The sequence below is a fragment of the Microcaecilia unicolor genome, chromosome 8 (genome assembly GCF_901765095.1).
Source record: "Microcaecilia unicolor chromosome 8, aMicUni1.1, whole genome shotgun sequence".
Taxonomy (NCBI): Eukaryota; Metazoa; Chordata; class Amphibia; order Gymnophiona; family Siphonopidae; genus Microcaecilia; species Microcaecilia unicolor.
The window spans coordinates 85,842,322-85,855,069 of NC_044038.1; the positions used below are offsets into that span (position 1 = coordinate 85,842,322).

The 12,748-nt window shown below is 47.3% G+C and overlaps 1 protein-coding gene across 2 annotated transcripts in view; it reads right to left on the reverse strand.

The window, feature by feature from the left end:
* The window catches only part of USF2 (upstream transcription factor 2, c-fos interacting), a 344,237-nt gene that overhangs the window by 211,969 nt on the left and 119,520 nt on the right, over positions 1 to 12,748 (reverse strand). For both annotated transcript variants that reach the window (XM_030212692.1, XM_030212691.1), the window contains exon 3: positions 2,408 to 2,523. In XM_030212692.1, coding sequence (XP_030068552.1) covers positions 2,408 to 2,523 — 116 coding nt within the window. The remainder of the gene's footprint in view (positions 1 to 2,407; positions 2,524 to 12,748) is intronic.

Here is a 12,748-nt window from a genome sequence, read left to right on the forward strand (position 1 = left end):
GGAGGGGAGGAGATTAGAGATAGTAGATAAGGTGGAGGGGTCAATAGCCTGCAGGTTCCTGGAGGTGGTGGTTAAAGTTGGACGGGGTGGGGGGGGGGGGGGGGGTGAAGAAGTGTGAATGTGATCAGGTGATGGTCGGAGAGAGGAAGAGCTGAGACGTGGAAATTGGAGGGTGAGCTGGAGGAGGAGAGGACGAGGTCAAGACAATGGCCGTCACGGTGAGTAGGGGTGGTGGAGCACAGCTGGAGGTTGAAGAAGGATGTTAGGGTGAGGAACTTAGAAGCATGGGGGTCGGATAGGGACGAGCTATAGACGTAATCTACTTAGATTTCAGCAAAGCTTTTGACACGGTTCCCCACAGGAGGCTCTTAAATAAACTGGAGGGGCTGAAGATAGGACCTGAAGTGGTGAACTGGATTAGGAACTGGTTGACGGACAGACGCCAGAGGGTGGTGGTTAATGGAATTCGCTCGGCGGAGGGAAAGGTGAGTAGTGGAGTGCCTCAGGGATCGGTGCTGGGGCCGATTCTGTTCAATGTATTTGTGAGTGACATTGCCGAAGGGTTAGACGGTAAAGTTTGCCTTTTTGCAGATGATACTAAGATCTGTAACAGAGTGGACACCCGGGAGAGAGTGGAAAACATGAAAAAGGATCTGAAGAAGCTAGAAGAATGGTCTAAGGTTTGGCAATTAAAATTCAATGCGAAGAAATGCAAAGTGATGCACTTAGGGAATAGAAATCCACGGGAGACGTATGTGTTAGGCGGTGAGAGTCTGATAGCTACGGACGGGGAGAGGGATCTTGGGGTGATAGTATCTGAGGATTTGAAGGTGACGAAACAGTGTGACAAGGCGGTGGCCGTAGCTAGAAGGTTGTTAGGCTGTATAGAGAGAGGTCTAACCAGCAGAAGAAAGGGGGTGTTGATGCCCCTGTATAAGTCGTTGGTGAGGCCCCACCTGGAGTATTGTGTTCAGTTTTGGAGGCCGTATCTTGCTAAGGATGTAAAAAGAATTGAAGCGGTGCAAAGAAAAGCTACGAGGATGGTATGGGAATTGAGTTACAAGACATATGAGGAGAGACTTGCTGACCTAAACATGTATAATCTGGAGGAAAGGAGAAACAGGGGTGATATGATACAGACGTTCAAATATCTGAAAGGTATTAATCCGCAAACGAACCTTTTCCGGAGATGCGAAGGCGGTAGAATTAGAGGACATGAAATGAGATTGAAGAGGGGCAGACTCAAGAAAAATGTCAGGAAGTATTTTTTCACGGAGAGAGTAGTGGATGCTTGGAATGCCCTCCCGCGGGAGGTAGTGGAAAAGAAAACGGTAACAGAATTCAAACATGCGTGGGATAAACATAAAGGAATCCTGTTCAGAAGGAATGGATCCTCAGGAGCTTAGCCGAGATTGGGTGGCAGAGCCGGTGGTGGGAGGCGGGGATAGTGCTGGACAGACTTATACGGTCTGTGCCAGAGCCGATGGTGGGAGGCGGGACTGGTGGTTTGGAGGCGGGGATAGTGCTGGGCAGACTTATACGATCTGTGCCAGAGCCGGTGGTGGGAGGCGGTGATAATGCTGGGCAGACTTATACGGTCTGTGCCCTGAAAAGGACAGGTACAAATCAAGGTAGGGTATACACAAAAAGTAGCACATATGAGTTTATCTTGTTGGGCAGACTGGATGGACCGTGCAGGTCTTTTTCTGCCATCATCTACTATGTTATTACTCAGGAGCTTAGCCTAGAATGGGTGGCAGAGCTGGTGGTTGGGAGGCGGGGATAGGGCTGGCCAGACTTATACGGTCTGTGCACTGAAGAGGACAGTACAAATAAAAAAGTAGCACATATGAATTTATCTTCTTGGGCAGACTGGATGGACAGTGCAGGTCTTTTTCTGCCATCATCTACTATGCTACTTATTGAGTGAAAAAAATAATTTATCTATTTTTTTTTTTTAATCCTGCTACTTGCTAGTTTCAAGTGTCCTCTAGTCTTGGTACAGATTGAGAATAAAAACAGTTGATCCCTACTCACTTATTCCACCTCACTCATGTGTTTATAAGATTGTAACATATTCCCTCTCAGTCATCTCTTCCCCAGGCTTAACAGCCCCAATCAGTTCAACCTTTTTTCATAAAGAAGTCACTTCATCCACTTTATCATTCTGTCACCTCTCTGTACTTTTTCTAGTTCTGCTATATCTGTTGGGATGTGATGACCAGAACTGGACACAACATTGAAGATGTAATCATACCATGGATCAATACAACATCATAATATTCTCTATTCCATTATATGTAAAATGAAGAATCCATACGGAAGAAACATCTATCGTGCATTACTCCTGTGCTCCCAGTTAATTATAAAAATTAAGGAGGGATTACAATCTTCCCCTTCCCCTCACCTGTCCTCCATTGTTTTCTGTACGAAACTGGTACTGGATGTTATGGTCAGCAAAAGCGGCTTGCTGGACGCTGGCAATAGCCACTGCTGCCTGCTCCTCTGTGTTTGGCCCGTCTCCTGAAAACAAAAAGGAAAAAAAAATTAGCTGTAGTGGAGGAGCAACCTAGCAATTAGAACAGTGGGTTGAAAACCAGGGAAGTCAGAATTAGTATAAAGCTGATGGCTCTTTGTGATCATGGCCAAGTCACTTAACCCTCCATTGCCTTATGTCCAACTTGGACTACAAGTCCTCCAAGAACAGGAAAATATCACTTGAACCTAACTCACCTGAACTACTAATGTCAAGGTATAAGTTAAAAACCAAAGTAAAAAAAAAACGAACAAAAAACCTACTAGCGAATGTTTGGCTTAACTAAATGGCCTCCATTTCCACTGTGGAAATCCTCATACAAAAATGAAGCAACTACACGCAGAAATAACGACTGGGAGGGTTTCCCCTACAGTTTACTTCCACGTAATACACTGTTGATGGTAAGTACAAACAGCACCATCTCTTCTTATTAATTGGGAGCTGGGAACTGAAGAAAATATACCAGTGAGGCCCCCTGCTAGAAAGCAGTTACTCACCTGTGGCAGGTGTTCTCCAACGACAGCAAGCCAAGTATTCTCACAGTTGAGTGACGAAATTCAACGGAGCCTTGCAGAACCTGACTAGAGTTGTAGAACTTTCTAGCAGCATCCCACCACATATGTGTTGGAGCCTTCCCGCCTGATGCTCAAGCTCAGTCACTGTAAAAAGCTAAAGAATTCAACGCCAAGTGGAGGTAGGAGGGTATGTGAGAACATGTAGTCTGCTGTCCTCAGGGAATACCTGTTATTGCTAAGTAGCTTTGCTTTCTGTGAGGACAAGCAGGCCGTTGTATTCTCACATGTAGGAATTCCTAGCTGCCAGGATAATAGGGATGCAAAACATCAAGGCCTGTATTCAATCAACCTGAAACTATTTTTGTACTAGTTGTTGAGGTGCAGCCTGGAATAGAAGAAAACTGGGCCTAGGGAGCGGAGCTGGATTCTAGACACCGAACAAATTCTGCAGGACTGTCTGACCAAACCAGCTGTCACACTGAGTATCCTGCTCAAGACAGTAATAAGATGTGAATGTGTGGACAGAAGACCATGTTGCAGCTTTGCAAATCTCCTCTACGGATACTAACCTCAACTGGGCTACTGACGTAGACATGGTTGTGACATTATGAGCCTTGACATAATGCTCCACAATCAGCCCAGCCTGGGTATAAGTAAAGGAGATGCTATCTGCTAGCCAACTGGAAACTGTGCATTTGCCAATGGCTACCCTCTCCTATTTGGATCAAAAGAAACAAAAAGCTGTGTGGACTGTCTATGGGCTCTAATGCACTCCACATAGAAGGCTAAGGCTCACTTGCTGTCCAAAATATGAAGTAGTCTTGCCAGGATGGGCATGTGGTTTTGGAAAAAATGTTGGCAGGATGACTGACTCATTAAGATGGAACTTGGGATGCATGTGGAGAACTACTTTGTTATGATATTTAGTGTAAGGGGAGTCAGTTACTAGGCCCTGAAGCCCAATGACTCTGCAAGCTGAAGTGACTACCACCAGAAACAACTTTCCAGGCCAAATACGTCAGATGAAAGGAATCAAGCAGCTCAAAAGGCGCCTTCATTAGCTGGGTGAGGACGATGATGAGATCCCACAACACAGATGGAGGTTTGACTGAGGGCTCTGTCAAAAGCAAACCTCTCATGAAGCGAACAACTAGAGGCTGTACAGAGATGGGCTTACCTCCTACACGTGATGGTAAGCAGTAATTGAACTGAGATGAACCCTTACAGAGTTGGTTTTCAAATCAGACTCGGAGGTGAAGGAGGTATACAAGCAATTTTTGTGTCGGATAAATGAGAGGATCTAAAGCCTTGCTCTCACACCAGACTGCAAACTTCCTCCATTTACGAGTAACTCCATGTTTTGGAGTCTTTTTAGGAAGCCAGCAAAATGTTGGAGACACCCTCCAGTCAGCCCAAGTTTTCAAATTCTATGCTCTCAACAGCGAAGCCGTGAGAGCCAGGGACTGGAGGTTGGAATGCAGAAGAGACCCCTCTTTCTGCATGACAAGGGTTGGAAAACAATCCAAACAGATCTAAGGAGGATAATGCCAGAAGAAGAGGGAACCATATCTGTCTTGGCCAGTAGGGCACAATTAGGCTCATAGTTCCCTGATCCTACTTCAGTTTCAGCAAGGTCTTCTCTATAAGAGATACTGGAGGATACGAATGCAGGAGACTCTCCCCACAGTGCAAGAGAAAGGCATCTGACGTTAGTCTGCTGTGTGATCTGATCCCGAAGCAAAACTGGGCACTTTATTGTTGAGTGGAAAAAAGATCCATTGAGGGGATGCCCACACTCTCTGAAGGTCTTGCGGGCTACCTCCATGTTGAAAGACCACTCGTGCAGTTGCAAAATCCTGCTCAGTCTGTACGCCAGGCAATTTTCCTTTCCTGGAAGATATGTGGTTTGGAAGTCCATACCGTCTGCCACATCCTCACTACCTCCGTACCCCCCCCCCCCCCCCCCCAACGATTGTTCACATAAAACGTTGCAACCTGGTTGTCTATTTGGATGAGAATAATTTGGTTTTCTAGTCAATCTCTGAAAGTCTTTAGAGCATTCCAAATGTCCCACAGCTCAATGAGATTGACATAAAGATCTGTTTCCTGAGCAGATCAAATCCCTTGGGTGTGGAGCACATCTACATGCGCTCTCCACCCCAGGTTGGATGCATCCGTTGTTAATCCCTTCTGTGGAGGTGGAATTTGGAATAATCAGTCTGAGTGCTCCACCAGAGAAGGGCATGAGTGAAGCCTGGGGGAATCTGGATGGTATCCGCTAAGTTCCCAGCTGCCCGAGACCACTGAGATTCTCTCAACTGGAGATGTGTCATGGGAGTGACATGCAGTGTTGAGGCCATGTGGCCCATCCATCTCAACATTTGCCAAGCTCTGACCTGCTTCCTGCTTTGGACCTGCGAGACGAGCATTAATAAGGTCTCTACTCTGGTTTGTGGAAGAAAAGCCCGAGCCTGGCTCCTAGCAGGGCTCCTATGTACTCCAATAGCTGGTCTGGGAGCAAGTGAGACTTTGGGTAGTTTATAACAAACCCTCGTAACTCCAACATCCGCATAGTTAGGCACATAGACTGACACCCCCTCCTGTGATTTCCGCTCGACTAGCCAATCGTCCAGATAGGGAAACACATACATTCCCAACTCACATATACATGCCGCTACTACCGCTAGATATTTGGTGAATACCCTGGGAGCTGACACATGGAAAAATGGTGGTATGCTGTACTGGTAGTGGTGTTTTCCTAGGCGAAATATGAGATACTTCCAGTGATTGGGAAGTATCAAAATGTGGGTGTAGGCGTCCTTAGGTCCAGACAGAATAGTTTGCCTGAATCACGGAAAGAAGGGTGCCCAGGGAAATCATCCCGAACTTTTCTCTGACTAGGAATTTGTTCATGGGCCTTAGGTCTAGGAAGGGACAAAATTCTCCTGTTTGTTGAGGCACGAGGAAGTACCTGGAATAGAATCCCTTCTTTCCCTGGTAGCATGGGTTCTATCGCACTGGCCTGGAAAAGGGCAGAGATTTCCTCTGCAAGTACCTGCTTGTACGGAGAGCTGTGACAATGCTCTCAGTAGGCAATTTGGTGGTTTTTGCTGCTAATGGAGGGTGTAACTGAGACAGACTATTTGAAGAACCTGGCTCCAGGAGAAATTGCTTTTAAACAGGCTTTGATTGGGGCATCAGCTGGGACTTCTGAGTATGAGGATGGCCGGCCCTGGGATTGCTGGACAGAGTGGGAAGGCAGGAGTAACCTATGCCTTTGAGAGTAATAGGGTCGCCGCCTAGGACCACTGGAAAACCTTCAAGAGGTGGAGGGTGCAGCTGGCAGGTGCAGAGATATTTGGATCGTATTCATGTGTTTCTTGATTAGCTCAGCGACCTCCCCTAGCTACAAACAAGTTGTCCCCTCGGCATGGTACATCCACTAACCTCTCCTGAACCACCAGTTCCAGGTTAGACACATGCAGCCATTAGAGTCTGCGTATCTCTACACCCATAGTGGAGAGTCTGGACCCCACATCAAGAAAGTCATAAAGCTCCTCTGGCCAGATATTTTCTATGCTACAGCTGCATTTTGGCCAGCTGGCGAAGCTCAGCGGCCCGCTCCTGTGGGAGAGAATCCGCCAACTATGTGTACTGCGGACCAGGGACTGCAAGTTAAGTACAGGCTTGTGTAGAGCTGGTAGGACTGGATGCAGGCAATGAGTATCGAGCTCTGAATGTTTTCCTCCCACACAAATCCAGTGTCATGGCCTCTCTATCTGGGGGCGTTGAGTCCTGGAACTCCTAGCATGTTTAAGGGCAATTTGACCACCAGAGAGTGGTGTAGCAATTGAACCTTCTCAAATCCAGGAGCCTTTGGGATACGATACTGCGTATCCACCTTCTTTGGTGCCACCTGCACTGAGAGGGGAGAATCCCAATTATTCATCAGTGCATCCTTAAGGTACCGTGACCTCTTTCTTAGGAGCAGACTCATAGCCCAGGAGAGTCAGAATCTGTGCCCTGGGCTCTTCCTCAGTTTGCAACTTAAATCGGATGGCCAAAGCCATATCCTTAACAAAGCTGGTGAAATAGAGACCCTCAGATGGATATTTTCATCTCTTGAAGCAGGAAGGGATCAGACAGAATATCATACGACTCCTCCTCGGGCAAATCACTTCGTTTGGATGGCCTACCAAATGATTTTTATAAATGATTTGCAGTAGACTCAGTACATCTCTTGGCTGAGCTTCTCAATGAGACTTGGTCGGCGGGTGGGTGTAGGGGGGGGGGGGGGGGGGGTCGGGGGAGAGTTGCCTCCCTCCATGATGGAAGTGTGGATTGCTGTCATCTCCAAACCGGACAAAGACCGAAATGAGTGTGCCTCATATCATCCCATCTCTGTTCTCAATGCAGAAGTTAAGCTGCTTGCAAAACTTCTGGCTATTTGGCTAGCCAGGGTATTACCCTCTCTAATTCACCTTGACCTGGTGGGAATTGTAGCTCAATGTCAGGCAATGGACAACGTACACCGAATGGTAGACTTGCTCCACTTTGCTAAGCATGACCAGATCCCGATTGTCTCCTTGGTCTAGACGCCGACAAAACTACAGAGCACATCCAAGGACATGGATTACTGAGACCAAGTCAGCACGGCTTTTGTGTGGGGAAATCTTGCCCGACCAATTTACTTCAATTCCTTGAAGGAGTAAACAAACATGTGGACAAAGGGGAGCCGGTTGATATTGTGTATCTGGATTTTCAAAAGGTGTTTGACAACGTACCTCATGAAAGGCTACAGAGGAAATTGGAGGGTCATGGGATAGGAGAAAATGTCCTATTGTGGATTAAAAACTGGTTGAAGGATAAGAAACAGAGTGGGGTTAAATGGGCAGTATTCACAATGGAGAAGGGTAGTTAGTGGGGTTCCTCAGGGGTCTGTGCTAGGACCCCCCCCCCCCCCCTTGGTACGCCACTGGGTCCAAGGACAGATCCCTGAGGAACGCCAACAGAGAGCGGGATGGGGGTGGAGGAAGATCCATGAGAATGTACTCTGAAGGTACGGTGGGAGAGATAAGAGGAGAACCAGGAGAGGACAGAGCCCTGGAATCCAAATGAGGAAAGTGCAGCAAGGAGTAGATTATGATTGACAGTGTCAAAAGTGGCAGATAGGTTGAGGAGGATAAGGATGAAGTAGTGACCTTTGGATTTTGCAAGGAACAGGTCATTACAGACTTTAGTGAGTGCCATTTCTGTCGAGCATAGAGGGCGAAAACCGGATTGCAGTGGATCGAGGATGGCATGAGAGGAGAGAAAATCAAGGCAGCGGCTGTGAACGGCGCATTGAAGTATCTTGGAGAGGAAGGGAAGGAGAGATATGGGGCGGTAGTTGGAAGGACAGGTAGGGTCTAGTGATGGTTTTTTGAGGAGTGGTGTGACTACAGCATGCTTGAAGGTGTCAGGGACAGTTGCAGTGGAGAGAGGCTGAGGATATGGCAGATGGGGGGGGGGGGGGTGACAGTAGGAGAGATGGTGTTTAGTAAGTTGGTGGGGACAGGATCAGAGGAACAGGTGGTGCATTTCGAGGAGGAAAGAAGATGGGCAGTTTCCTCCTTGGTGATATCAGGAAAAGAGGAGGCGGCCTGGGTTGGTTGATTGAGGGAGTGGGTTAAAGGGTGAAGAGGAGGAGGTGGCTTGGTAGTGAATTCGAGGTTGATCTTCTGCACCTTGTCGCAGAAGTAGTCAGCCAGTGATTGAGGAGAGAGTGGGGGGTGGAAGCGGAGGGCACTTTGAGGAGGGAGTTGAGGGTGGCGAAGAGACGACGAGGGTTGGAGCCGACAGAATTAGTCAATTGGGTGTAATAGTCCTGTTTGGCAAGGAATAGGGAGGACTGGAAGGAGGATAGCATGAATTTGTAATGAATGAAGTCGGTATGGGTGCGAGATTTCCTCCAGAGGCGTTCAGCAGATCGGGCGCAGGAGCGAAGATATCAGATGCAAGGTGTCAGCCAGGGCTGGGGATTAGTACGCCTTGTGGGACCAGGGATGGATGGTGCAAAGGTGTCCAGAGCAGAGGAGAGAGTGGCGTTGTAAGCAGAGACAGCCTTGTCAACGGAAAACATGATGGAAGGGAGGAGATTACAGATACTAGAGGATAAGGTGGGAGGGTCAACAGCCTAGAGATTCCTGAAAGTAGTGGTTAGTGTTGGGCGGGACCGACGGGGAGGGTGATGAAGTGTGAATGTGATCAGGTGATGATCGGAGAGAGGAAGAGCTGAGGCGGAGAATTTGAAGGGTGAGCAGGTAGAGGAGAGGACGAGGTCAAGACAATGGGCAGTTTGGTGAGTAAGGGTGGTGGAGCTCAGCTGGAGGTTGAAGGAGGATGTCAGAGTGAGGAACTGAGAAGCGTAAGAGTCGGATGGGTCGTCAGCATGTATGTTAAAGACTCCAAGAATGAGGGACGGAGAAGAGGGTTCAAGAAAAACGGAGAGCCAGGCATCGAAGTTGGTAAGGAAGGAAGAGAGGGACCTATGGGGGGGGGGGGGGGGGGGGCGGTAAATGACTGCAACTCTGAGTGGCAGCGGGTAGAATAGACGGATGGAGTGAACTTCAAAGAATGAGAAGCAGTGATATTGCGGTAGGAGAAGGGGTTGAAAACTACAGGAGGGCGAAAGTAGAAACCCGACGCCTCCTCCGCGGCCAACTGGGCGGGGAGTGTGGGAGAAAAGATAACCTCCATGGCATAGGGCCGCGACTGAGGCAGAGTCATCAGGGGTGAGCCAGGTTTCAGTTAGGGCAAGCAATTGAAGGGAACGGGAGATGAAGAGATCATGGGTGAAGGAAAGTTTGTTGCAGACCGAGAGGGCATTCCACAGGGCACACGAGAAGGGGAGGGAAGAGGGGAACAGAGATGAGATAGGAAACATCCCAGAATCGTTTGCATGGATAGGACGAGGACAGGTGTGGAGGACCAGGATTGGGATTAATGTTCCCAGCGGAGAGCAGAAGGAGTAAGAGAGTAGGAGAGGTACGACAACGACGAAGGCGAGATGTACTCAGATAGAAAGGAGATGGATGAATAGAAGGAAAGAAATGTTTAAGGTTGAGAGCTGAGAAAAAGGAAGAGTAAAAAAGAGATGGTGAGATGACGAATACAGATGGTGGAAATTGTGTAAGATGGAGAAACAAATTAGGAAGGGACAGTGCCAAGAAGAAAAAGTGTACTGGATCCATAAGTAGTAACTGGGAGAAAAACAGATGTAAAGAGAAAAATGCCCCGGCACTTGGCACCTAGAGCGGAGGCCCTGAGTGGACCTGGGAGTCACCCCGGAGAAGGCTGTAAAGGATATGCAGATGAGCTGCAAGTCCTCCACAGCACCTGAAAGGCAGCCGGTGGTAGAGCTGGGCACCTCTCAGCTGAGGAAGGCTTACCAGGGGTTAGGCCAAAGCCTTAGTCAAAGTCGTTAACTCGCGACAGGATTGTGAAAAATTAAAGAAGGACCTTACAAGACTGGGAGGCTAAATGGCAGATGACGTTTAATGTGAGCAAGTGCAAGGTGATGCATGTGGGAAATAAGAACCCGAATTATAGTTACGACACACAAGGTTCCACGTTAGGAGTTACGGACCAAGAAAGGGATCTGGTGTCGTTGTCGATAATACTCTGAAACCTTCTGCTCAGTATGCTGCTGCGGCTAGGAAAACGAATAGAATGTTGGGTATTGTTAGGAAAGGTATGGAAAACAGGTGTGAGGATGTTATAATGCCATTGTATCGCTCCATGGTGCGACCGCACCTTGAGTAGTGTGTTCAATTCTGGTCGCCGCATCTCAAGAAAGATATAGTAGAATTGGAAAAGGTGCAGCGAAGGGCGACTAAAATGATAGCGAAGATGGGACGACTTCCCTATGAAGAAAGGCTAAGGAGGCTAGGGCTTTTCAGCTTGGAGAAGAGACGGCTGAGGGGAGACATGATAGAGGTATATAAAATAATGAGTGGAGTGGAACAGGTGGATGTGAAGTGTCTGTTCACGCTTTCCAAAAATACTAGGACTAGGGGGAATGCAATGAAACTAGAGTGTAGTAAATTTAAAACAAATCGGAGAAAATCTTACTTCACCCAACGCATAATTAAACTCTGGAATTCATTGCCGGAGAACGTGGTGAAGGCGGTTAGCTTGGCAGAGTTTAAAAAGGGGTTGGACGGTTTCCTAAAGGACAAGTCCATAAACCACTACTAAATGGACTTGGGAAAAATCCACAATTCCAGGAATAACATGTATAGAATGTACGTTTGGGAAGCTTGCCAGGTGCCCTTGGCCTGGATTGGCCGCAGTCGTGGACAGGATGCTGGGCTCGATGGACCCTTTGTCTTTTCCCAGTGTGGCACTACTTATGTATTTATGTACTACAGCTTTTGATTGGGTCCACTGGCAGTTTATATATAAAGTCATGGACCGCTTTGTCTTGTGTTTGTGTTAACGGGGGGAGGGGGAGAATTCTACAATGGTCTCTAACTAGAAGCACCCGACAGGGGTGTCCTCTCTTACCAATGCTGTTCGTGTTGGTTATGGAGCCCTTTGCAGTCTTGGTATGCTCAGACCCAGATATTTCTGGTATTATTGTAGCAGACAGGGAATATAAAGTGGCCTTTATTTTTTGTTTGTTTGCTTTTTTATTTTTATTTATGCAATTTTAACTTTACACAAGCATTAATCTTGTTACAGGCAAATCAAGATACATAAGTGAGTAGTATATATAACAAATATAATCTCTTAATGAGAAATTAAGGCATTCAAATGAACTCACTATAGTGTCTTCCTTAGACCACAATAATGGGGGGGAGAGAAAAAGAAAATTCAGGGGAATATAATAAGAAATAATATAGAAGAATAGGCTTAATGCCCCTTTAAGAACCACCTATTACATATTTCAGCTGTACTGATGCTATGACTTGACTATCCTTTTCAGATCTATGAACTCTCTCAACTGATTCGGTACAAAAAAAACATACTTAATACCCAGATATTTTATAATACACTAGTAAAAAAGGCCCGTTCCCGAAACCAATGAAACGGGCGCTAGCATGTGGTTTTTTTTTGTGTGTATGTGTCACAGAGTTATTTTGTGTGTGTGTGTGTATGTGAGTATGTGAGGGTGCGGTGTGTGTGCAGGTTGTTGATGTGTGTCTTTTTTTGTTTTGTTTTTTGCTTGGGGGTTGGGGGATGTGCTGTGCTGTGCTGGCAAAGTGGGTTGGATTGGTGTGTGGCTTTGAGGGTGTGTTTCTGTTGTATTGTGTGTGTGTGTGGTTTTGTCTGTCAAGGAGGTTTGTGGAGGGGGGTCTTTCAGTTGGTGAAATGTAAATGTGGTTGTAGGGGGTGTCAGCCTTTGAGTGTTTTTTTTTTTTTTGTGTTGTGCTGAGGCAGCAGTGTTGTTTTAGATGGGCGGAAGGTTGAGGAGCACGTTCTTTGTCGGTATTTTTTGGCCGTTTCAGGGCTGCTGTAGGGGAATGCTGGAAGAGAAATGTACTGTTGGAAGCAGCGCCTTCTTTTTCCATTGGGCTGGGGTTCTGGGCATCCTGGAGGTGGGTGACAGCTTGCCTGAGGACGGGGATGGTTGTTTTAAGTTGGCGGAAGGGAGAAGAGCACGGTCTCGGGCCGTCGGGGGGTGATCCGGTATGTTTGGTCCATTTCAGGCCGG